We start from the raw sequence: 26594 nt of genomic DNA on the forward strand, positions 1-26594 counted from the left end.
GTAGAGAAACTATGACAAGGACAATTTTTGAATAGACAGACAATTATGGTAAAGAATGGGGAGCAGTTTCAGTTGAGTCTGTTCTGCCTGGTGATAAAGTAGAAGGTACTGCTATGGAATTGAATACTGTACCTAAAAAGAGGTAATAATGATCATTAGTGGAAACTTTAGGAACTGAGAAGCTAGACCAATGATGGTGAACCTTTTAGAGACCGAGGGCCCAAACTGTAACCCAAAACTCACTTATTTGTCACAAAGTACCAACACTGCAATCCAACCAGAATACTGAGGTTTTAGTTTAGAAAAAACAACTGTCATCCAATGTTCAGCTACCAAGGCAACATGGATTGCATGCCCGCCACAGCACATGTGCCATGGGTTTAGGCTATTCCTTGATTCACCAAAGTCATTTAGGATAATGGAATGGAAGGTGAGGTAGACCACTAAAAAGGCTGCAAAGTAGGAGGCAAGACAGAGTAGCAAGTAAGAGCTAGCTAGGTTTGAGCTTGAATCCAATTCATAGCACTCCTGGCAGCTGTGTGACCTTATTTTCCTCACCTGTTATGTGGAATAACAACAATACCTACTTCATACAGATCTCAAGACAATTAAATGAGATAAATCATGCAAAGCACTTATCATGGATCTTATACAATGAAAACATTCAATAAATGTTAGTTATCATTACTGTCATTATTCCTTTTGTTAACAATCCTTAAAAGAGATCATTCAGAAAATGAAAGTCAGGAGCCTAAGTTCATTTTTATTAACTGATGAGAGTTGTTCCAATAAACCACAGTTTTGAGAGCTTGAACTACAAATAATACTTCTTTAAAAGATTTTTTGTTTGTTCTCTTTTTGTCACAACTTTATGGTGCATTTCTTTTTACTCCATTGTTCACTGTAAGCTTCTATACCCAATCATGCAAGCAGCACTCACTCAAAAAGTATTTACAGTGTGACTGATTACTCTGCTCCAGCTGCAATGCTATGGTGCTGAGAATACAATGGAAAATGAAGCATACTCCCTGCTCTCCAGAAGCTTATAGGCTTGAAAAAGTCACCAAAATTTTTTTTAATTACATTTTATATCCCACTAATCAGAAAACCCTATTTTATCTACATTCAAAATACAACCAGAATCTCAGCACCTCTACTCTCACACGCTGATCCAAACTACCATCACCTATACAGGGATCACTGCAATATCCTCCTAATCATGTCTCTGCGTCTACCCTGAACCCACTAACTGCCTGTTTTCTACATGGCCCCTAAAGTGTATCCAATAAAATACATGCACAAACCTTGTCATTTCCCTACTGAAATTGCCCCCTGGCTTGGCATCTCACTGACTTAAAAACTAATGTCCATACAAGTCTATCTGGCCCTTGATGAGTGGGCCTGATTTCCTTGCTAAGCCAGTCTCTCCTCACTCACCACTCTGAAGCCGTGCTGGCCTCCTACCTACAATCTAGATGCAGACCCGCTCTTACCTCAGAGATCTTCCACTCACTCCACATGCCTGGAACATCAATCACCCAAGTAATAACTGGACTCGTTTCCTCACCTCTTCAGTTCTTTCTGAGCTATCCGCTTCTCAGAGAAGACTTCACTGAGAGCCACTTCAAACACTTTCCAAGCCTTCTTTCCTGTTTGATTTTTCTCGATAACTCTGTCACCCTTGGAACATTTTCACTGTGTTTTGGCTTTTGCATGTTTCCACCGCTTGAATGTAAGATCCAACATGACAAATGTTTGGGTTTTTTATTTTTTGGTTTTTTGGGGGTTTTTTTTATTTTGGTACCATTTTATTTTCGGCTATATCTCCAGCATCCAGAATAGCATCTGGTAGCAGCAAATGAATAAATCTCATAATAATAACCATTACCAAAGAGACAAAATACAATTTCACATCAGCACATGGAAAAAGCACCTACCCCACATTTGAGTTAAGGAACGTTTACTGGAAAAAGAAATATAGGCAATGACACCTAATAGTAAAAGCAAAAGGAATGATACGGTCTGGATGTTTATAACCCAAAAACACACATAGGACATGCGTCCAGGCAAATCCCCAGACTAAAAGGAGGTGCAGCCATTGGAGAGATGAGCAGGTCTTGAAGGCACAGTCCTCATGGATAGGATCTGTGTCTCCATAAAGTAAGCACAAAGGAGGTCTTTCATCTATCTATCGGTGAAAATTTGGGACAGCAAAACTGCTGGTGCCTTGATTTTAGACTTCCTATCTCCGGAACTTCAAGAAATAAACATTTGTTCTCTATAACAGCCCAAATTAAGACAAATAGGTAAAGAATAAATATTAGCTTATGTAAAAGCACAGAGATAGAAGAGAAAACTTGGCACACTGTAAAAGCAGAGGAAATTTAATATGCCTAAGGATGACGAAGAAGATATGAAGCTGTAATGCTCTAGAAATGTAGCTCAGTGTAAGAGTACTTACCTAGCATTCAAGAGACCCTAGGTTCACTCCCAGCTACACAAAATACTAATCAAAAAAGAAGGTACACACAAGGACAAAAAGTTCCAATTCACCAAGGAGACATAAAAGGTCTAAGAAAACAGCATGTGAAACCAGGGACTATAAATCATCTATGGGAGAAATGTGGCTAGGAATCAATGCAAATATAACACCTACCTAAAGAAGGGACTTCGAGTCAAAAGAAAGATTTTGTTTTTTCCTTTTTTTTTGGTGGGGTATTCTTCTCTTATTTTCTTATCTATTACACTGAATGATGATAGGAACAAATCATAATGGAGCTAAAAAAAAAACTAAATTGGCAAGAGAGAGACAATAAGTCAGGAATGAAACAGAATGGAATCCAGAGAACTAGAGGACAGACTGAAATCTGATAAGCAAAGGTACCTACCTTCCCTGTACTAAAATAAGAAAGCACAGACACAAAGATGATTTTAATGATATAACAAGGACATTTATCTGATGGATCATATTTCCTCAACATTTTGGAAGGTTAACTAGGGAAAGGTAAAAAGAGAGTAAGAGATACAGCAGTCCTGAGATAATGAATGTTTAAAATAACTGTCTCAAAAAGTAGTAAAATGAACTGGGCATGGTATCACATACTTGAAGTCTCAGTAAATGGGAGGCTGAGGCAAGAAGACCGTTGACAGTTCAAGGCAAGCCTGGGCGATATAGTGAGTTTAAGGGCAGCCTGAATTACATAGCAAGACCTAGTCTCAAAACACACTAAATAAATAAATAAATAAAATTTAAAATGCACTTTATCAATCTTACAACTAAATACGGTTATACATAAACAATCATGATTTAAAAGTAACATTCTAACTTGTAACAGACTTGTGAGAACTTTTTTTGAGCAGCTTAGGTCACCATTCATTACTACAAATGTTTGCTAATTTTCCTTAAATAATAGTGCATTTTATTGCCAACTTTATTGCATTCATACCTCTGAAGAGCTTTCATTATTGACATCCACAGTGTTTATAGGAGTTGCGGAAGAATCTAAATCAGAACCTTGAGAACCAACTCTCCCAGGAGTCTGAAACACAGAAAAGAGGAGAAAAATCAAAGCAAATATTAACAATACATCCATTAGCCATGAAATAGTGCAATGCTTTCAGGTAAAAGTGGATGTCTTCACAATAATAACAAACAGTACTAACTGTATCCTTTATGAAGACTGTGTCTAACATTGAATGTATCAAGTTCTCTATAAGCATTCTCTCCTTTTCTTTTTAAAGTTTATTTCTAACTACAATGTCTTACAGTTCTCAAACTTTCACAAAATGTCTTATTTAATTATAATGATACCTCTACAGAGGAGAAAACAGATTTAAAGTAGCTAAGTGACTTATTTGTGACTGTTCTATTAACAACAACAAAAACAAAGAATCAGAACTAAAATTAAAACACTGATATTCTGATTCCTCCTGCATTTTTCTGTTTACTACATGAACTCTAACTACAGTGGTTTGAGTAGTGCTAAGAAACCAACACAGCCCGTAATTATCCAGTCATCCACTCACCTATCTCTCAGGTCAACCATTGCTACTGTTAAACATTCCCTGCGCACACATACACACAGCAGCATTTATTATCTAACATTATCACTCATAAATACCTAGGTGTTAAACAAATGTGAACATTGGAAAAAAAGAGACTCAAAGCACAAGTCTTGACTCAATAATTTTCATCAAGTAGGCGAAAGGGAATAGGGGAAAAGAAAAAAATATGAAAAAATGGAAATAGTGTTTGTAAATGGGGAGGGGAAGAGAGGGTGAAGGGAGGGCAGGGACAAGGGTAAAAAATGAGAACCACGACCTGTCATGTAAAGGTACAAGATCCCAGTAATGAATGTAACTGTACTGCATACCTAGAATGTACCAATAAACCCAATAAAAGGAAAAAAAATAATAATTTTCATCAAAAATATATGTGGTACATGTTAGCACGCTTCCCCCTGTAGACAAAAAGACAACAAGGCACAGAAAGTTAAAAAACTTGCCAAAAGTATGTGGCTGATGAATGGAAAAGCAGCTATGTGGATCTTAATCATCACTCTATACTGCTGCTCTGCTATGTACCTCCACTGAATATACCAAAAATGCCCAACATGAAGAACTCACTTCATATTTGCCTCACACAGGAATATCTGGTACAGTGCCAAATATCTGGTACACAACAAATAAGTGTGAACTGATACTATTTTGAATTCATCAATTAAAATGATTGTTAAAGCTGCATTAAATGGAAAAATATATATGACATTAATATTACATATTAAAACTATATAAGAAAAAAGACTAAGTATTTTAAAATGCAAGTAATGGCTGGGAATGGTGGCACATGCCTGTAATCCCAGCACTCGGGAGGCTGAGGCAGGAGGATCTGTGTGAGTTCAAGACTAGCCATAGTGAGTTCCAGGTCAGTCTGAACTACATAGTGAGACCCTGTATCAAAAAACAAAAAACAAAAACAACAACAACAACAAAATGCAAGTAATGACTTCTATGATAAGATAGGATTGTGGGGGCTTGGGATTTTATTTTCTCATTTGTTTGTTTGTTTTTCAGTTTTTTGAGACAGGGTCTCACCATGTAGTCCAGGCTGGCCTTGAACTCACTGTGATCCTCTTGCCTCCACCTCTCAGAGAGTGGGGATTAGAAGTGTGCACCACTACACCCAACTCAGTTTTTGGTTTTGCTACTTTTTTTCAGAACTTTAATTACAGATGAATTAATTTTATATTGAAAAAGTACTTTATATTAAACATATTTCTCCAATTGGATAATCCATATTCTTTTTTATTCCCAAATGCAGATACTTTGCCCATTATTTATATTTTGTACTTACTTGTAAATTATCCTTACATGAATTGAGAAACTGAGATAAGTAGAAAATAGTAACAGGTAAGTAAGGCTACAAGAAAACTACCAAACTTTTTTCACAAAGGAGAAATTAAACGATCTTCAAGGTTTTTTTTTGCAGGCTTGAACATCCCTAATCTGAGAATCTGAAACACTGCAGAGATACTCAACCTGTATTTCTACACCATTCTCAAAAGAACTCCAGCTTCTATGAGTCTTACTAAAGACTGACAAGGAAGAGGCATTTACTAGTGTTTTCAACACAGATGGCTAGAGAATAGCAGAGGCACATTTCTGAGGGGACAGATGTCTTACTAAAAAGTGACAAGCAGGATATCAATCTAACCTTAGTTACAGACGGAGGAGGTGACAGCTGTATCCTGTCCAGGGACAGTAGCAGCCACCACACCCTGACCAAATCAAACAGAAAGTAGAATTTTGATAAAATGCTGAAGATAAAGGATGCAAAATAAGTCTCTGACCAAAAGCAAAAGGAAATGAGAGGAGCTGGACTTGAGGAGTCTCCGTGTTGTTGTCAATATCAGCAGACACTGGCCAAAGTGACATGGCTGCCATTTTCAGAGAAGTCAGAGAAAGTATGCCAACTGAATACATGAGGGAAATCACACATGAGCATTGCAAACTACAGATCCAGAGCCAACCCCACTTCAGTCAACTGGGAAGGCCATGGGGAACAATCCCACCATCCTACCATTGGGTATTTAAAAGCCTCACAGTTACAATCATTTTACTTCCCCTTTAGGGTTAGGGCTCTTAGCATAAAAGTAGCTCTGTCTTTGACAGATAATCTGGAGCAATATGAAACTAAGCCAGTGGAATTTATCCTCTGTATCTTGAGTATTGGTGATGCACTAAAACTTGCAGTGACATTTTTGGTGGACACAGACTGAAAATTTCTAACCTCTGTTGCTCAGGGGTTTTTTTTGTTTGTTTTGTTTTTGGGTTTTTTTTTTTTTTTAATCCACTAAAATGACCTCAGACAGCTTTACAGAAACAAGAAACTTGCAACAAAAAAACCAAAGTCAAACTGTAAAGATTTGAGCCCCCGCCCCAGTCTTCCCAATGATGTATCTATCCTTAGCCACAGTGGATGTAACAGGTATACTGATCTAAGATTTTTCCTTCTCTGAATTCCTCTAAAGGAGTTCAATGGCCTCAAGAAATAGTTATCAGCTTGTTCTTCTTGTCCTAGGGAATCTCCAACTTCCTGGTACAGTGTGGGGGACAAGGCAATGGCTTCCACACTCCCTTTAAATTCTACCAACATTTAACTTTCCATAATTTTCTACAGTTATCCATATTATAACATTACTGTGTTGATTTAATGGCCACAAAGTTTTTATATTAACTACTTTAGCGTTCTATACTTCTCCAAAATGCAATGTAAACAATGTATTGTATACCTAAAATGTACCAATAAAAGAATTTAAGAAAAAAAAATACAATGTAAACTTCTTTCCCAAAATGATATACTTGAAGGCTGGGGATGTGACTCAGCAGAACAGTGCCTTCCTGGCAAGCATGAAGCTGGGAGTTCAATTCCCAATACCAAGAAAATAAATTTTAAAAATGATATACTTGAGACATAAATGTATAATAAAAGCTAGCCCTGGATTTGATGATATACTCCTGGGTATGACAAAGAGTGGTGAAAAAGTGAAGAGCATTTAAATTACATACCCAATAGAAAGAACAAAGTATAAAACTATAAACTGTTTTTTGATCCATTAACATGCTGACAGTGTCACACTATGATTTTTTAAACTACTAATCTAATTTACAGACAGCTAAATTAAGTAGAAATATTACAGGCAGCCAGAAAGGGGTAGGCCCTCAAGGGAGACAGTGTAAACGATGAGAACACATCAAAACTGTGGCTAAAGAACATCTGAAGAAGATTAAAGTCACAATAGCCAGATTTATGCACTTCCCTAAAGGATAAACAGAAGTGTGAGATTATTGGTGCCTTCCTTTTGAGATTTCCTGTATAAATAAACATCTCATTAGCAGTAGGCCATCTTCTCCCAACTACTAAGACTAAAACTACTGAGAGTAAGACTAAAGACCAGAATAAGACTACAGACTATCAACAGTTAGTGATGTCATCCATATGCCCCTGCTACTACTGGACCAACATCAGCCAAATACTGTACCTGTAATTTTTATGTTTATTTCTTTTTTTTTTATTTCTTTATTTTGTGGTACCAGTAATCGAATTCAAGACCTTGCACTTGCGAGGCAGGTGCAGTGTCACTAAGCTAAATCCCCAGCCCCATATCTGTAATCTCATTGGTTGATTATAGCTTTGACCCATGTTGTACCCACCTTGTGATTTTGCTTTATAAAACTTTCTCAGATAACTGGGCTGGTTGGCAACCCCTTCAAGACCCCTCCTGTCTCTGTCAGGAGCTATTCCTATTCCCTAATAAGTTTTCCTACTCTTAACTTCCATTGTTCCTTAGAATTCATTCTTCGACTTACAAAAACACAAACTCAGCATATCTGACATCTAGCAGTCGGTAGTTACATTTTTCCCCTCTATTAATCCTATCCCCAAAGGCCTCGGAAGCAAAATCTGTACATCCAAAGAACTATATTTTCCTCATTTCCTTTACTTTTTTCCAGATTCCAAGTGGCTTGTCACCTGAAATTTACTCTACCTGGGAGGAAGTAGGCAATTCAAAGAAATAGTGTACTTATGCATAATCCTATTGCCGCCGTCCTTTTACAGATTTGCCTAAAATGATCCTCATAAACAAGCATAAGTAAATTCAAGAGGCAAGGGGAATAAAAGAGAAAAAAAAACAGGATCTGTCATAAGATCTGTGGTTTTTGGTTTGTTTTTGGTACTGGGATCAAACTTGGGACCTTGCACTTGCGAGGCAGGCAGTGGAAAAACTGAGCTAAATCCCCAGCCTGGATCTGGGCTTTTGATGCCCATTTTTTAAACACACTCCCCTAATTATTGCTAAATTGTCTAAGAATGTCTTATTCTGTTCTTCTACTATTCAATGAAAACTCCAATTATAATGATACTGACCCTGAAGAACCAAATTAAATCATTCTAGCTTTCTTTTTACTGATTAAATTTTTATTTTGCAAAAACAAGGTTAAGACTCATTTGTGCTAAAAATTTTAAGTGATCAATGGCTTCCAAATTTTAATTTTAGAAAAATATTACATAAATGTAAATATTTTTATGGTAAACAAAAAGTAAATAATATATTAATTTTGTTTAATGTTTTCCTTAAGAGACACAACAGATATTTATTGTCTTCCTTTAAGAATGAAAAACTTGACTGGATTAAGAAAATGTGTCGTTTTTTTAATAAAATGGAGTACTACTCAGCCATAAAGAATAAGAAACTAGAGAAATTTTATAGCTAAATGGACGTACATTGAGGGGATACTCAAGTGAAATAAATAGGATGTATATGTGTAAATACTGAATAGTTTGTCTAGTGTGAGAAACTGAAAGTGTAAATAAGAACTAAAAGGTATAACAGATAATAATGTGAAAGAGGAAGAAAAGGTGCAAAGGAGAAGAAGTAGGAGAGGTGGGGAAAGGAAGAAGGGGATGGAATTAACATGAGAAGAAGAAAAAATGGAAACAAAGTCTTTGCAGATAGGGAGAGGTGAAGCAGTTGAAGAGAGTGCAGGGGAATGGGGGAAAATTAAGAACCAAGATGGATTATGTAAAGGTGCAAATTTCCAATGATGAATGTCATTACACTGTATTCCTTAAATGTACCAATAAAATTATTTTTTTAAATGAAAAACTTCAAGGCCAAATAGGTGCATACTAAGTATGGAGATAGTGCAGGAGAAACAGGGACAGTCTTCAGACAGACTACAAATTGACTGGAGAAACCAAGCTTATGTATATAAAAACAGGGAGGAAGTAACTTAGAAACAGAATGTTGAATAGAGGGATCTGAGTACAAACAGAATTTTATGAAAGAAGAGATCACTGAAACAAAGTTTTTGGGATTTTTTGAGACAGGGTCTCACTTTGTAGCTCAGGCTGGCCTTCATTTGCCTATATAGCCCAGGTTGGCCTTAAACTTGCAGTAATTATCCTGCCTCAGCCTCCTTAGTGCTGGGATTATAGGCATGTGCTACCAAGCCTAGCCCAAAAACAAAAAGTATTTCTTGAGGAAAATTTAAATTTAATTAGTAAAGTAACAAGCATTTCAATTACATTAAAAAAACACAAAGGGAAACAGGCAAAAGTAAGAATATTGTGTCAAGAAAAATTGAGTAACAAAAAGTTGTCAAGTAAAGAAATATATAGATACACACACACACATAAACAGGATAAACTGATAATATGCAATATGGTAAAGTGTTTAAAATAATTAAATGCGTCATGGAAAAGAAAGTATTTCCCAAGATTCAATCCAAGTATCACTAAAGGTTCCCAAAGAAACCCACTGGCTCTGCTCCAACCATAGATCAATAATAAATCAAAAATCTTTACATATTAAAAAGCTGGAGCCATTCTGAAAAACAAGGTAAGCATCCCAGGTAAACAAACATAAAATACACAGAATGGGGCCAGGGATATAGCTCAGTGGTTCTGCCACCTGCCTTGCAAGCTCAAGGACCCGAGTTCAACCTCCTGTACAAAAAAAAAAAAAAAAAAAAACAGAGTATATGGGGTTCTGGGACCTAAAACAGGCAGCAGCAACCAAATTCAGTAATAGAAACAAAAGTGTGCTATGTGTAGGAAAGAGAAGCCAAGTCCATTATGGGAAATCAGAAAGTGGGGCAAGGCTACTGCCTCTTGGCATGAACAGAAACTTTTTAAAAACACTGTAAACTACAAAGCTACCATGATAAAAACAGCATGGAACTGGCAGAAAAAAATAGATCTGAGAAATCAATAAAACAGAATAGAAGATGCAGAAACAACTCCAAACACACTTAGCCACCTTATCTTTCACAAAGGTGCCAAACACCTTTGCTAGAAGAAAGACAGCCTCTTTAATAAATGGTGCCAGAAAAACTGGCTTTCCAGATACTGAACAAATAAGTAAGTATAGCTAAGAAGATAGGAAGGAAGGGTCATGACACGTGACCACCTACCAATGATGACCACAAGACTACCAGAACCATGACCTTGCACAAAAGCCACCACAACCTTACACAAAAAATACTTCTATAAGATTTGTCCAGCAAGTATCTATTCAACCTTGGACCGATGCCACCTGATAGGAATCCTTGTAGCCAAGGATTATTGTTTCAAAGTATCATGTCATCTTCCTTATTTTTGCCTTTGAAAATTTTACTTTGCCTCAACCTCTATGAATATGCTCGTAGTTTACTGTGACACACATATTCCCATTGCAATGTCATTCTGGCAAGGTTCTTTGAAGACTCTTTCTAATCATTATTTAGGTTAGCAATTGTTATCTAAACAACAAAAGAAAAACAGTAGCTATATGTTGACTGAAAACTATGACTAAACTATGACTATAACTGAAATTTTCAACTATGACTGAAAATTTAGAACATAAAACTATAAAAACTCTAGAAGTAACAGGAGAAAGGCTAGAAAAGATTGGGTTTAGTTATAACTTTTATTTTTTAACCTTTTCGATATAACACTTAAGGTATGATCCATGAAAAAAAGGATAAACTGGACTTCATTAAAACTGAAATTTTCTGTTCTGTGAAACACACCACCAAAAATAAAAGAAAAGAGAGAGAGAGAGAAGAAAACCCAATTTAAAAATGGGCAGGCACTTCACAAGCAAAGATATACTGACAGCAAATGAACATATGAAAAGATGGTTGAGGTGGGCATTGTGGCACACAGCCTGAAATTCCAGAACTCCTGTAACCTCAGCAATCCTGTAATCCCAGTACTCTGGAGGCTGAGGTGGAGGATCATCTCAAATTCAAGACTACTCTGGGCTACATAGTGAGTTCAAGAACAGCCTGAACCACATGGTGACACCCTCTGTCAAAAAATAAACACAAAGCCAGGCGAGGTGGCACACGCCTGTAATCCCAGCACTTGGGAGGCTGAGACAGGGGGATTGCTGTGAGTTCGAGACCAGCCTGAGATACATAGTGAGTTCCAGGTCAGTCTCAACTACATAGTGAGACCCTGTCTCAAAAAAAAAAACAAACACACAAACCAAAAAAAATGTGTTCATATCATATGTCATCAAGGAAATGCAAATTAAAAGTGACATATTACTATATACCTATTAAAATGGACAAAATCCAGAACACTGACAACACCAAAACTCACATTCCAAGGGTACAAAGACAGTTCGACATACACAATAAACATAATACATCATAAGGAAAACTAAGAATAAAAATTACATGATTATCTCAATTGATGCAGAAAAAGCCTTCAACAAAATTCAAACTCCCTTTGTAATAAAAGCCTGTGTAAACTAGGAATTGAAAGCAGGGGTCATTCTTTGTTACCTAACAGACCCACAGCCAACACCATTCTGAATGAAAAAAAACTAAAAATAATTCCTCTAAAATTAGGAACAAGGCAGGATGCCCACTCTCATCACTCCTGTTCAACACAGTTATTAATTAAAATTTTAGTCAGAGAAATTGGGCAACAAAAAGCAATAAATGTGATACAAATAAGACAGAAAGAAGACATTATCTTTGTGTGAAGAAAATATGATCCTATATTTAGAAGACCCTAAAGATTCCAACAAAAGACATTTACAGCTATTAAATTCAGCAAAGTAGCAGGATATAAAATCAACATCAAAAAAATCAATAACTTTTCTATGCACCAATAACAGACTAACTGAGAAAGTGGGAAAACAATTCCATGGAATATAGTGTCAAAAGGTAAACAAACAAAAATTAGAGATCAAACCAAGGAGGTGAAAGATATCTACAATGAAAATACATGACACTGAAGAAAAAAACTGAAGAAGACACTAGAAGATAGACAGACCTCCCATGTTCATGGGTTGGCAGAATAATATTGTTAAAATAAACAAGTTCAATGCAATCCCCACTGAAAAAGTTCCAAGGATATTCTTTACAGAACTAGAAAAAACAGTCCTAAAATTCATTTGGAAACACAAAAGACCCAGACTAGCTAAAGCAATCCTAATCAAAAAGAGCAAAGCTGAAGACCTCACAATCCTCAATTTCATATTACATATCTACTTCCCCAAAAAGAAGCCAAAATATACATTAGAGTGCACCATGGTGGTACACTCCTGTAATTCCAGCACTCAGGAGGCTGAGGCAGGTGGATCACCATGAGTTTGAGATTAGCCTGGGCCACATAGTAAGTTCAAGGCCAGCCTAAACTACACAATGAGACCCTGTTTCAAAAAACAAACAGCCCTGTGTGGTGGCGCATGCCTGTAATCCCAGCACTCAGGAGGCTGAGGCAGGAGGATCGCTGTTGAGTTCAAGACCAGCCTGGAATACACAGTGAGTTCCAGAGCAGTCTGAACTACATAGTGAGACCCTGTTTCAAAAAAATAAACAAAACAAAACAAAAAAAAGCAAACAAACAAAATGAAAATGAAAAGATAACCTCTTTAACAAATGGTGCTGGGAAAACTGGATATCCACTTGTAGAAGTTGAAACTAGATCCCCATTGCTTACCCTATAAAAAAAATCAACTCAAATGGATGAAATTCCTAGGTATAAGACCTAAAACTTTGAAAATCCTAAAAGAAAACAGAGGGGAAATACTTGAAACAATAGGCACAGTCAAATACTTCTTCAACAGGACTCCAATAGCAAACTCTTCATACGAGTTTGCATTTTTTCCCTCCTAACAGTTAGTAGATCTTTCAATATCAGCACTTTCATAACTGGTTTTATCATTAGATTTTTCATAACTACATTATAGTCTATCATACAGATTATCAAAATGTATTTAACTGGTCCCCTACTGAAGGACATTTAGTTCTTTTTTAATTTTGCTATTATAAACAATGCTGCAAGTAACAAGCTTATAATGTATTTGTGAATTGTCACTGAGGAATTTGCTTGCAGCATCTCAGAGAGTATGTACACTTTTCGTACTCAGTTACACACTAACTAATAGTATTTGAGAGTGCTGTTTTTCTCTGACCAACAAATACTGTCAAAGAATAAAAACAATCTGATTTTATTCTTACACCCTTACAACCAGATTAGCAGTTGTTATTTAGCAGTTTATTTGTTTGTTTTTATTAGTATATATTGATTTTATGAAATATTAGGCTTCCTCCTCTGATAATCTCTATTCTACCTTCATGTCAGAGTGCATGTGTTTATAAAGATTCTACATATTAGAGAAAATATACCATATTAATCTGTCTGAGACTGGCTCACTGACTGAACATGTCATTTTCCATTTTCCTGAAAATGACATCATTTTGTCCTCGATGGCTGAATAATAGTTTACCGTGCATGTACACATTTTCACTTTTCATTCATCCACTGACAGGCACCGAGGTTCATTCCCTATCTCGGCTACTTGAATTGTGCTACAGTAAACACTGATATGTAGGAATCTCTGTGGCATTCTGACTTTAATTCCATCGGTAATGTAGAGGGGTTCTTTCTTCACTGCATCTTTGCCAGTGTTTACTGTTTTTTGTATTCTTTTTTCCACAATTTCTACACATATATATTGATTATAGAGATTAATGGGTTTCCTACTTTAGGCAAGTCAGGAGATTATGGTGTTTTAATATGTTTGTGTTCAGATATGTACAGACAGACATGGAACACAGTTAGACCCTGTCTCAAAAAGCAAATAAAGAAAGAACAAAATAAATCACTACAGGAACAGGGAAAGGTGTAATAATGTAATAGTCTTTCTTTTGGTACCAGGGATCAAACTCAGGACCTTGCGCTCGTGAGGCTGGCAACAGAACCACTGAGCTAAATCCCCAGCCCTAATGATGCAATATTCTTAGCTGGGCACATGTGGTCCATGCTTAAAATCCTAGCAAAAGGATTTCAAACCCTATTATGCAGCACTTTATATAATCTAACAAACTCTATAGGCATGGACACTTCTTATAAAAGATACTAAGATATCATTTTCAAATAAGTACAACACAGGAATGAGAGTGTAGCTAATGGTAAAGAGCTTGCCTAGCATGTGAGGTCTTAGTTCAACCCCCAGTAATCACCACCAAAAAAAATTTTTTTAAATAAATAAATACAAATTCATAAAATCAATATCCATGCTTAATATAATCATTTTCTATGACACAAAAATTCCTGAGACAGACTATCCAAATAGCAGATGACAGACATAACTCAGATTCCCAAGGAAAACACCAGTGTGAACAAAAAGGACAAAGTATGAAAACACTGGCAATGATTACTGACAAAAGTGCCTTCTGCTCTTCATTAATACCTTTTGTATTTCTAATCCTAAATCCCAATTCTTAGCCTCAAACTTCATACAAAATTTGTCTCTTAAAGCCTTTTATGACTGCTCTAAATCTTCAACCTTAAAATTAATACTCGTCATTTGAATTGCCAGTATAACTCTCACATCTGAAACTTGTCAAATAATTCATCTTTGCTAATTACCTTTTTCAGCCTCTGTTCCTTTTCATTTCTATACCTTCCTAAACTGAAGATATCCTAATCACTAGCAAAGCATGAAGCAGAAGACTTACTCAAGTTTCTGCAGTATGAATTTGACTTGGAAAACTTATGGTACGGTACCATATAATTCTGTAAGTGCTTTTTAATCCATCATAAAACAATGTACAATAATAAGCTTCTTAACAAAATACCACATTTAACCCTAACACATTTTACATCAGCGTTCAGTTAAATACAGTTCCTATTTTCAGAACTGTGGGAAATTCTAGCTAGAGTCATCTACAACTTTAATGAGCAAGCAAATATAGCCACCTACATCGTTAAATTATTAATGCTGAATGAATGCAAGCCCTATTAAATTTGTTTCTCAAAGTGGCCTCTAAGAGGCTATCCACTACTGCATCTGACTCAGTCCCTCTCCAAAATTTCTCAAGTGCTAGAACACAACAGGCTTCTATTTCCTAAGTCTTTCCTGCCTAGCCTATAAGCACAAATACTACACTGAACAGGAAAAATGTATCAGAAGCATATTCCTATCTAAAGGCAACTTGCTCTTTTCATCAAGGTAGATCAAGTAAGTACTCCAAAAGCAAAGGTCCACCTAAATCTAAGTTTAGTGATTCAGTATGTAGAAGTTAGAATCACAAAAATACACTCAACATACAATTTAGACATTTAGAAGTCTTATAAATTTAGTTAACTTTAAGTCTGAAATTCCCATTTCTAAGTGGCACTAATAATATCAGCTTCAACCAGGCTTGGTGGCCTACACCTGTATTCCCAGAAGTCAGGAGGCTGAGGCAAGAGGATCACCAGTTCAAAGTCAGCCTGGGCTACAGAGTGAGTTCAAGGCCAGCCTGAACTACACAGTGAGACCCTGTCGCAAAATAAATAAATAGAATAAAATAAAAATATATCAGCTTCCCCAACATGTTATGAAGATTAAGCAATAATGTGTTTAAATCAGAGCCTTGCATTTTGATAGATATATTACAAAGCATACACACATTATTAAGTATATCCTCTCCCCAAAAAAGACCTAGAATCAAAGTTTAAAAGCTGGAAGACACTCAGAAATCTCTCTACAATCTTAAAATATTTCTTGTTCATCTCTCTAATAGTGCTAGACCCTTTCTCTAATTTCAACTTCATTGATAAACTACAAAGACAGCACAAGATCACATGTCCTTCCAGCTCAAAGCTTTCATGCCACAATTCATTTATACCCTAAACTGGCTAACTTAAAAATATGTCCATAGAAACTAAGTCAAATATACTACAAATCTCTATACATGCTTCGTTCTCTTATGGTTATTTTCAAAACCTAAACTCTTAAAACCTAAATTTCTAGTTTTTAATAGTCAAATAAAAGTAATTTACCTCTCAAATGCAACCAACTCAGGGTGGGGGCAGCCTGGTCAGTATGAGACTAAGAAAATTACAACAAACTATAGTAACAACTAAGTTGGGTTTATAGACATCATAATGACAACATTAAGTGAAAGAACAAAAGCTTTAAAAACATCTAATATGTAATAAAAATTAAACTGCATATTTCAGGCAAGTCTAGAGTAGATGATGTGTTTGTATTTTTGTGTGTGTGTATGTGTGTAGTACCGGGAATCAAACTCAGGTGTTCACATTTGCCAGGTAGGCATTGTGCTCCTGAGCTACATGCCCAGCCAGAGTATATGATGTTTTGATTCATCAAATGTGGATAAACAGACAAAAAGCGTACCAAAATAAGGATTCATAGTCTAGTCACTTTTTTTTTTTCTTTTTGTCTTGAAAAATCACTACAGGAACAGGGAAACACAATAACAATAAAATGTTCTGAACTGGGTGTGGCGGTGCATGCCCGTAATTCCAGAACTCTGGGAGGCTGAGGCAGGAGAATCAAAAGTTTGAGCCCAACCTATGCATTTAGTGACTTACTGAGATTCTGTTTCAAAATAAAAAAATAAAAAGGACTGGGGGTGTAGCTCAGGATGAAGGCCTTCAATTCAGTCCCCATTTTAAAAAGATAAAAGAGAGAAGGGGTGGGGAGGGCATTTCAGATTCTCTTAGGGTTGGGAAAATGACACACTAAGTGACACATGCAAAGCTAAAGTGAAAGACATACAGAATCATGTGTCAGGTGGCTGCTCGGTCCTGAGCATCCTGACTGAGCAGCAGTGAGGAGGAGGATGGATGCTGAGAAGCAAAGACCAGGCAGTGGTCTACTTCAATGTGAGACATGGAGAACTCTCCTCCCGATGCCAATACTCTAGAGTCACAGCTCATTACATAACAATTCCCATGTTTATATTACTTTGAAATCTTATAATAAATCCTCCTTTCAACTTAAACTGACTTGCGAAGGTTTGTAATCTTTGAAAATAAAAAGCTATTAAATGTGATCTAAGGATAGATGACAATTATTCATTTAATATTTCCTTACTTTCCTTTTGTTTTTTCATAGTTCTTGGAAGAATAGTCTGTGTTCCCTGCTTCTATTTTCTTATTTATCAGTCATTTACTTCTCCCTTTCACTTTCTTGAAACTGAAACTGGTCTGATAATTATCCAATGAGGTGGGCATTTCTCAGTCTTTATTGCCTTGACTTCTCTCCAACATTTACGCATGTACACTTGCCTCCGTTTTCTCCTGCACACCGGCCTTGCATTTCCACCTGCCCACAGACGCTCCCCACTGCAGTGTCTATACCTCTAGTTCACTGGCGTTTTCCTCCCCAACCTGTTTCTCCTTCTCTACTATCCTCTCAGCTATTCAAATTACTCACAAGTCAAGAAGTTCTACCCAGTCTATCTCTTATTTTCTTGAAAATCCTTCTACTCTCTATCCTCACACTCTGAATTCAAGCTTTCATTATGTCCTAGACCAGTGGTGGCGAATCTATGACATGTGAATTGTTTTTCTTCTTTTAAGAAAAAGAATGTTAATATATGAATTGTTTTTTTCTAAACTAACACCTCAGTGTTGCCACTCTGCGATAACTAAGTGAATTTTGGGTTACAGTTTGGGCACTCATCTCTAAAAGATTCACTGTCTACTGAGGACCTATAGCCAGAATTCCAGGAATTCTCATTCATTTGAGAATTGAGGCTCACTCAAGAACCCTCTCCTTTTTTAAGGGCTGAGCTTTGTAAGTCAGTGATAAAGTACTTCCCTAGCACACAGGTAGCCCTGGGTTCAATCCCCAGTACCCTAAGGGAAAAAAGAATCTTTTTTAAAGGTTCCAAATCATTGTAATATGTAACAATTTTGGGTACTATAATTTGAATAGTACCTAAAATTTCCAAATTTTCTACCTAGTTTTTCCCTTAATGAAGTCATTTTCTCTACATAACCACCAGAGACTCACATACATAAATATACTACTGAACTACTGAGGATAAAATACTATGTTGGACCCTAGATATACTAAGAAAGAAAAGATTTCCACCCTAAAGGAGCTCACAGACTGAGAGGGGAGAAGTTAAGCAAACAAATTAGAAAAGCAATATGATAAATTTTCTAAAGATATGTAGTGTAATAGCTATTATACTGTATTTGTTGAATGTCAGAGAATACAGTCTTATATCTAGATGTCCCCCAAAAGCCTCATGTACTTCTAGGTGGGACTTTTGGGAGTGACTGGATCATAGCTGTGTGACAGTGATTAGTCCACTGTTTGGTTTAGCATAGTTCTAGTTTTTTTGTTTGTTTTTAAACCAGGGATCAAATTCAGGACCTTGGTAGGTAGGTAGGTGGCAGAACCACTGAGCTAAATGCCTGACCAGCATAGTTATAGGTGTAGTTGATGGACTTACTGAAGAGGGAAGACTCACTCTCCATGTGGATGGCACCAACCAATAGGCTTGTGGCCTGGATAAATTATAAGAAATAAGAAATAAATTATAAGAAAGAAGGCAGGCTTTCTGCTTTGCTGCCTTCTGCCTGCCCTGCCATGGACTATTTCTCCTCTGCCATGCCCCTCTGCCATGCTGCCCTGTCTTAGAGCCAGCCCACTATGGACTGAAACCTCTGCAAGCTATGAATTAAAATAAACATTTCCTTCTTTAACCTACGGGTGTTGGGTATTTTGTCCTAGCAATGAGAAAGTAACTAAGACATACAAGGAGTGTTTTATGAATTCTAATTCATTTAATCCTTCATAACACTGTGAAGTAGATCCATAGGTCAAATTACAGATAAAGCAACTAGGTCTCAGATAGCTTGAAATTTTACACAAGACCTTACCCTGTTAAGTGGACACAGTAAGGGCTTAAGTTATAGTCTAATTCTAAAGCCCATTCTCTTCATTAAGATGAGGTGCTTTGGAGAAAAAGACAAAAAGCAAAGAACCAATCCTAGTGTAACTTGAACTGGGCACATCCAACTGAGAGAACAAGACAAGTTGCAAGAAATACAATTAATGAAAGATGGCAATGTCAGTGCATATATAGAGGAATCTGGAGGTGAGGCCCAAGCTAGTATAAAGGGACAGAGCATCAAGGGCCTTATGTTCCAAGATAAAAAGTCTGGACATCTCCTATGAACACTGCATAGTCACTAATAAATTTTAGGTAAAAGAATTATTTCAATTCATTTATGCCGATTCTAAGTAAAAGAATGATTTTCACTGATTTGCTTTTGATAGAGATTAGTTGGGGAAAATATTTTTGAAAGATTTACCTTATTACAAATTTGATCATTTAAAACCTTGCTGTGGCTCCTTACTCTCTGTAAGATCCAAAACATTTCATACTATCTTTCCAGCCTTCTCTTTTATAACTATTTTATCCACATGCAAAAATACTCATAGACCATTTACCTAGTTCTGTCTCAAAATGGCCTTCTCTCTCCTGACCTTCCTTGCCTAAGTTACTTTCAGACTCCACAAAGCTTTCAATAATCTCCATTCCCTGTTCTCCCAGACTCCAGCCCTGTCTCCAACACAGAATTCGTTACTTTTTCTTTTATGCCGGCAAACTCTTCCTGTGTCTCCACTGAAACATTTATCACATTATTTTGTTATTACTAAGTGGCTGTCTCCTCCATTACAACTCAAGTTTTTATCCCTAAGCCCAGCCACAGGAGTTAGCTAGTTAGCAAAGAATAAAAGTTCACCAATACTTTAAATGAATGTATGTCTATATTCTAAGTCCTCATCTACAAAGACAGAGAGAAGTTTAAAAAACAGAACAATGTCAATGACTTTTCTTGTAACAGAACACCTGAGGCTGAGTGATTTATTTTTTTAAAGAGGTGTTATTTTGACTCATAGTTCTGGAAGCCTAAGATCAAGACATTGGCATCTACTAAAGGGCCTCTGTTGTTCCACACATGGCAGAAGATATAGATGACTGTGAAAGAGAGTCACATGGCAAACCAGAGCAAGGGAAAGTACCAATCTCACTTTATTATAACCCAATCTCACAAAACCTAATCCTATCTCAAAAGAACTAACTCTATCTCTTAAAAAAGACAATCTAGCCAGGCATGGTAATGCAATGTAATTCCGGTGCTGTAATTCTGGCATCTGTAATTCCAGCACTTGGGAAACTGAAACAAAAGAATTGCTGCAAATCTGAGGCCAGCCTGGGCTACATAGTGAGTTTCAGGCCAGCCTGAAATATATATTAAAAGCCTGTTTCAAAAATAATAACAACAACCCAAAAAAAAAAAGAAAAGAAAAAGACAATCTGTTATTTATGAAGGCAGCATCCCTAATGACATCATCACCTCCCAAAGGCCCCAGCTCCCAACCCCACCAAATTGAGAATCAAATTTCAACATAAAGTTTTGGTGGGGACAAATCATTTCCAAACTACAGCACAAGGTGATTTTAAAAAGTATTCCTTGAAGAAATCTGGAGAATATTAGTTGTAATAACAAAGCATCAACACTAGCAACAGCTAATATTTATAGAGCAGCTATAGAGTTTTATACGTATTAATTCATTTAGTTCTCACAAGAACCCTATGAAAAGGATACTATAATCATAGCTATTTTACTGAAATACAGAAAAGTCAAGCTAGGCACAGTGCTACACACCTATAAAGCCAGCACTATGGAGGCTGAGGCAAAAGGTTTGAGTTCACCAGTTTAAGACCAGCCCGGGCAACATAGTGAGACCTCAACTGAAAAACAAAGACAATAAACAGAAAAGTAAATTAACCAACACTATGCAGCTAGTAACCAACCCCTGTAGTCTGGGGCTTCACGGTTCATTATTTGTTCTTGTTATTGTCTCCTCCTTCCAGTACTGGTAACTGAACCCAGGCCCCACACATCCTAAGCAAGAGCTCTACCACTGAGCTACATCCAGCCTCCCTTTTATTTATTTTGAGACACAGTCTCACTAAATTGCCCAGGCTAGGCTTGAACTTGTTCTGCCTGTCTTCTCAGTACTGGGATTAAGGATCAGTACCTATTAGTTGTGGGAGGGGGGAGGAGGGGGCCACAATAATTATATAATGAAGAAATTATATAATGGAAAATAATTATAGAATGGAGCAACACCTTGACCAAAGAAAACTAGTATCATCTGGGGCTTAAGATATATCTCAGCGGCAGTATACTTGTCTAACATGTATAAGGCCCTGGCTCCAATACTCAGCATCACACAGAAAAAGAAAATTAACTTCACCTATAAAGGAAAGAAAGACATCATAGACCTCCGAATGTGATCATCTGTAAAGCACACAACATCCCCTGGCAATAATTTTTCCAAGAATGCAAAATTTCAATATAATCACAAGGAAACTTTAAAGATAACATGAGTGACCCTCTAAGTTTAAAAAAAAAAAGGAAAACGCCAGGGTTTGAATGCGTTCTCCACAGAAATATTGGAAGGTAGGGCCTAATTAGGTCACAAGGACTCTGCTTCCATGAGTGCATTAACATGACGGTTGCATGAATGGGTTCATCTTGTAGAGTGAGCTGCTGTGCAAGTATGCCCCCACCTCTTTCTCCCTTATCCTCACTTCCACTTTCACCTTGACATCATGCACAAAAAGCTCCTCATCAGATGTGGGCTCTTGATCCTGGGCTTCCCAGTCTCCAGAACTGAAAGAAATAAATTTCTCCTTTTATAAATTCCCAATTTGGAGCACAGTGTTTCAGCAATACAAAACAGACTAGCCTAGAGAGGGAAAAATATTCTTCAAAACCATCACAAAAAACAAGTAAATGCTGTGAAAGTATTACACATTAAAAGTAACATAACAACTAAATATTATGTCTCTGTTATGGCTTGTGTCTAGATGTCCCCCCAAAGCCTCATGCAGTCATAGATGGAGCTTCTCCGGAGGTGGCTAGATATAGTTTTTGATGCTGGGATTAAAAATGTAATGATAGGATTAAGGGTATGTGATTACTAAAGTAGTCCACTAACTGGCCTGGCATAGTTCTGGGTGTGGATAATGGGAAGGCCTACTCCTGGGAGTGAGCACTACCCGCCCTAAGGGCGTGTAGCCTGGATAAAATATAAGGAACAGAAAGAGGCCCACTGTAATCACTTGCTGCTGGCTGCTTGGTACTTCACTGCTGGCTGTCTTCTGTCTGCCTTGTTTTGCTATGGACTGTTTCTCCTCTGAAAGGCCCCTCCACCATCCCAACCTGCCTTGGAGCCAGCCAACTATGGGCTGAAACCTCTACAACTGTGAGCGGAAATAAACATTTCCTACTTTAACTTTGAGCGTCAGGTGTTTTTGTCTCAGCAACAAAAAGAATAACCAAGACAGTCTACTATTATGTTTTTTTGATAAAGTCTCTATATGGTTCAGGCTGACCTTGAACTCACTATGTAGCCCAGGCTGGCCCCAAACATGCAGTGATCCTCCTGCCTCAGCCTCTCGAGTGCTAGGATTACAGGCATGTGCCATATAACCAGAATCAATGTAAATCTATAGAGTCAACAATTATGCTATAAGAAAATGTTTCTGTACTTTAAAGTATTCACAAGTGAGGGCTATGACTGATCCTAAAATGGCTCAGAAAATACAAAAAGAGGAAGAAAGTGAGAAGGAAGAGAGAAAGAAGAAATAAGAAAATAAGCAAGTGATAGAGCAAATAGGGTAAAATTTTAACAAGAGGTGAATCTGGACAAAGAATATAAAAATGTTCTTTGCATTATTTTAATCTTGCAATATTTTATAAGTTTGAAATTAGTTCCAAATAAGTTATAAAATATAATTACTCAGCTATACTTGTACTAATACAGTACCCTTAGCTATATGAGGCTGCTGGCCAGCTGAAATACAATGAAAATAAAATGTTCCATTAATGTAAAATATATACATTTCAAAAATGCAAAAAAATATAATACAGCTCAATAACTTTTATATTGATCATATGTAGAAATATTTTTAATATACTAGGTAAATTGAAATAATATTTTTACAATTAACTTTACTTCCTTTTTAGTTTTTAAAAATATGACAACCAGAAATCTCAACTTTCAAGCATGACTCATGCTTGCATTGGACACAGCTGAGCTAGACAATCAAGCAAACCCACAATGTTAGGCTTCACATGACTTCACAAATTTCTCTCTCAGATTCTTTCTGCTATAAGTACACCTCTATCTCTAAAAGTTACTTGGTTTTAAGCAAAAAGTTGCTTACTGCTACCACCCCACTATTTAGTATTATACTAGAATCAAGTGTTACAAATAGTTGTTGAAAGGCATTATACTAAGAAAGAAGGGAGGTCAGAAAGAATGAACTCATTGTCATTTCTCATTCTTTGCTTATACAACTCTTTCCTGAAATGAAACTTTTTCCTCCTCTTCTCTGAATCCACACATTCTTCAAAATCCCCTCTCAGGCCAATTTTCTTCAAGGTTACTCCCCATTCACACGGTTTCATTATGACCTTTCCTCCTTTGGCAGCCTTCACTGCCTTCACCAATTTCCTTTAGCATTTAACGTACAAGTTCCTTGAGACAGAAGCTGGGTCTCTTATTTATTTATCTGTATCTTTCACAGTAACTAGCATAATATGAACCATACCAGTCATTGAGCAATAGGAAAGAAAGGGGAGTAAGGTCTCAAGAAAAGGAAATGGATTTGGAGCCTCAAAATTTGGCTGTAGTTTCCAGTAGTCTTTGATATCTATTAACTGTGTTATCTTAGATAAAACAATAAATAAATTACTGAGTTTCTACTTCATTTTTACAATCAAAGAGACTTGATTAACATAAAATAAAGCCTTCCCTTTCTATAATTCTGGAATAATTGAACTCTTTCTTTGGTAACATCTTTATATCCATCAGTAAAAGGAAATCTAACATACTACCCTACCCTTAAATCACAATAGTTCTTTCAGAAACAAATACTGACAAAGTTTACAAACCAGCTAAGGTACTAAATGCTGATAATTTTTCTGACCATCAAACTTTTTAATTTCAAGTTTTTCTTCAAAAAAGTATTAAGCAAAATATTCGATCCACATATACTGGTGCTACCTCACTACAGTTGTTGCTTTCCCGGACCTTTTCAAGCCTCAGAGTGGCATCTTTCTTTTAGTAAAGTAATGAAGGAGAAGAGGAGGAGAAGGTAGAATGGATGGGATAAAATAAATAAACTGGTTAAATACTTGTTAATATGGTAATAAACTTCTAACAATGAAAAATAGTAAAATAGTACTAATTAAATGGTTAAACACTTGTTAGTATATACCTCCAATAGTTAATAAAATATATACTCTAGTTTCTAAACTAGTAAAGCAAATCACAAGATTTCTTTAAGACTTTTAACAAAATGTACCCATTAAATGGAGCATTAACACTGACTCATCACAAGATAGGTCTGATTTTTTGCTTTTTTTTTGGTACTGGGAATCAAACTTGGGTCCTTGTGCTTGCAAGGCAGGCAGTGGAACCACTGAGCTAAATCCCCGGCCCAACTCATCACAAGATAAAAGTTGAAGTCCTTCAAAGAAACTCTAGATCTTGTCCTAATTAAGTCTCCAGCTACCAGGGCAGCCTCATTTCCCACAAATCTCTGGATATCATCTCACTTCCTAAAATCACTTGCACCTTTTATGACTCCACACCTTTGCATTTACCAGTCCCTCCCCCTGCCATTTTCCCTCTTGGGCTGTAAATGTCTTCCCCGCTGAAGAATTTCCTGATTGCACCCACAATGTGCTCCCAGGGCACTCTTTGCTGTGCTACAGAGCATCATAGTTCTAAATGGGAAGACCCAGACCTTATTAACCTGTTTTCCTGTCCCTACTTTAATACTGGCATCTACTCAACTCCGTATAAGTCTACTGAAGAGAAGAAAGTTACCGCAGAGAAACACTTCCAACTTTCCTATTAAAGAATGGATGCATTTAACACAGTGGTTCTCAACCAGGGGCAATTGTGTCCGAAGGTGACAGTTGGTAACTTTGGAAATTTTTGGTCGTCACAATAGGAAGAAAGAGATGTGAGGGACTGCCTACAATGCTTGGGGCTGCCCCAACAACAAATTATCTGGTCACAAATGTCAACAATGCCAAGGTTAAGAAACTCAATCGTCAACTGACATTCAAATATAATGATTCAATAACATCTAGGCATTAATCACAATAAATTCTATGTCTACAGTTTCACTTCAAACTTCTGAATAGTTGATATGATACTAAAAATGATCTAGTCTCTCGGTGCTTAACACCATTAAATAAAAATCCTAGAACACATCTCCTATTTCTCAAAAACTGAACTATAACTACCAGAAGCCACTGTCGATTCAGAAAATATTTTGTCTTACTTGTAAACTTCAAAGCAAATCACGGGCAAAGTAAGGTCCACTTGAGGAACTTTGACAGAAACACAATGAGTCGTGAGGTAATCAGTTCCTTTAGGTCTGATAAAAGAAGTACCACAAGTAAATTAAGACACAGATGTCTTTACTGTTAAACAAAGGAACTGATAGAGACAGTAAAAGCATGTCCTTCCTACTGCCAAATCACTGCTTGTCAGGATTTCAAAAAACTAAGAAAACACTGGGAGAAGAGTATCAAATGTCAAGACAGGGGTTCAGATCAGGAGTGAACTATTTCTCCCCCCAGATGTGACAAGTTCCACAGGACTTTAACATTCCACGAGAAAGAACACTCCTTCGCAGTAGGGTATGGTGCGACAGCCCTGTAATCCCAGCAGTCTGGGAAGCTTAGGCAGGAGGATCCCAAGTTCGTTCCAGCCCCACCTGGGCAGTGTAAGGTGCTGAGGATGTAACTGTGTGTGGAAGGCCCTGAGTTCAATCCATAGTACCGCAAAATAGAGGGCAGTAACTCCTAAAGGAAAGGCGAGTTTATATTATTCTAGGAAATGATGCCTAAACAACACACTCCAGCTTTTCAGTGCTCTTTTTAGCTCCAAGATTTTGCCAGATTCTGGATTAGCAACAGTGCTGGATGAAACTGAACAAGTATATACCATTTGATAAGGCTGAGGGGTGGATTCATTCACGCACAGCAAAATGAGGTACTGAGGTTCGAAGGGGAAAACGCATCTTTCATTGAAAGAAAGCAAAGGCAGAAGAAAGTTTCCGTCGGTGAGTAATAGCTCCTTCTCAGCTGACTTTCCGGTAAGTGTCAGCTCTGCGGTCGGGCCCACGCCAGGCCGGGCTCTGCCCTCGGCGCTGTCCGGGGCGGCGCGGGGAGC

At 37.0% G+C, this 26594-nt stretch overlaps 1 protein-coding gene across 1 annotated transcript in view; it reads right to left on the reverse strand.

Annotated features, from left to right (window-relative positions):
• Positions 1-26594, reverse strand: part of Eea1 (early endosome antigen 1) — a 114254-nt gene that overhangs the window by 83491 nt on the left and 4169 nt on the right. The window contains exon 4 of the mRNA XM_033763496.1: positions 3447-3539. Within this exon, the coding sequence (XP_033619387.1) occupies positions 3447-3539 (93 nt within the window). The remainder of the gene's footprint in view (positions 1-3446; positions 3540-26594) is intronic.

The sequence above is a fragment of the Fukomys damarensis genome, unplaced genomic scaffold, assembly GCF_012274545.1.
Source record: "Fukomys damarensis isolate Sample0158 unplaced genomic scaffold, DMR_v1.0_HiC HiC_scaffold_15, whole genome shotgun sequence".
NCBI lineage: Eukaryota > Metazoa > Chordata > Mammalia > Rodentia > Bathyergidae > Fukomys > Fukomys damarensis.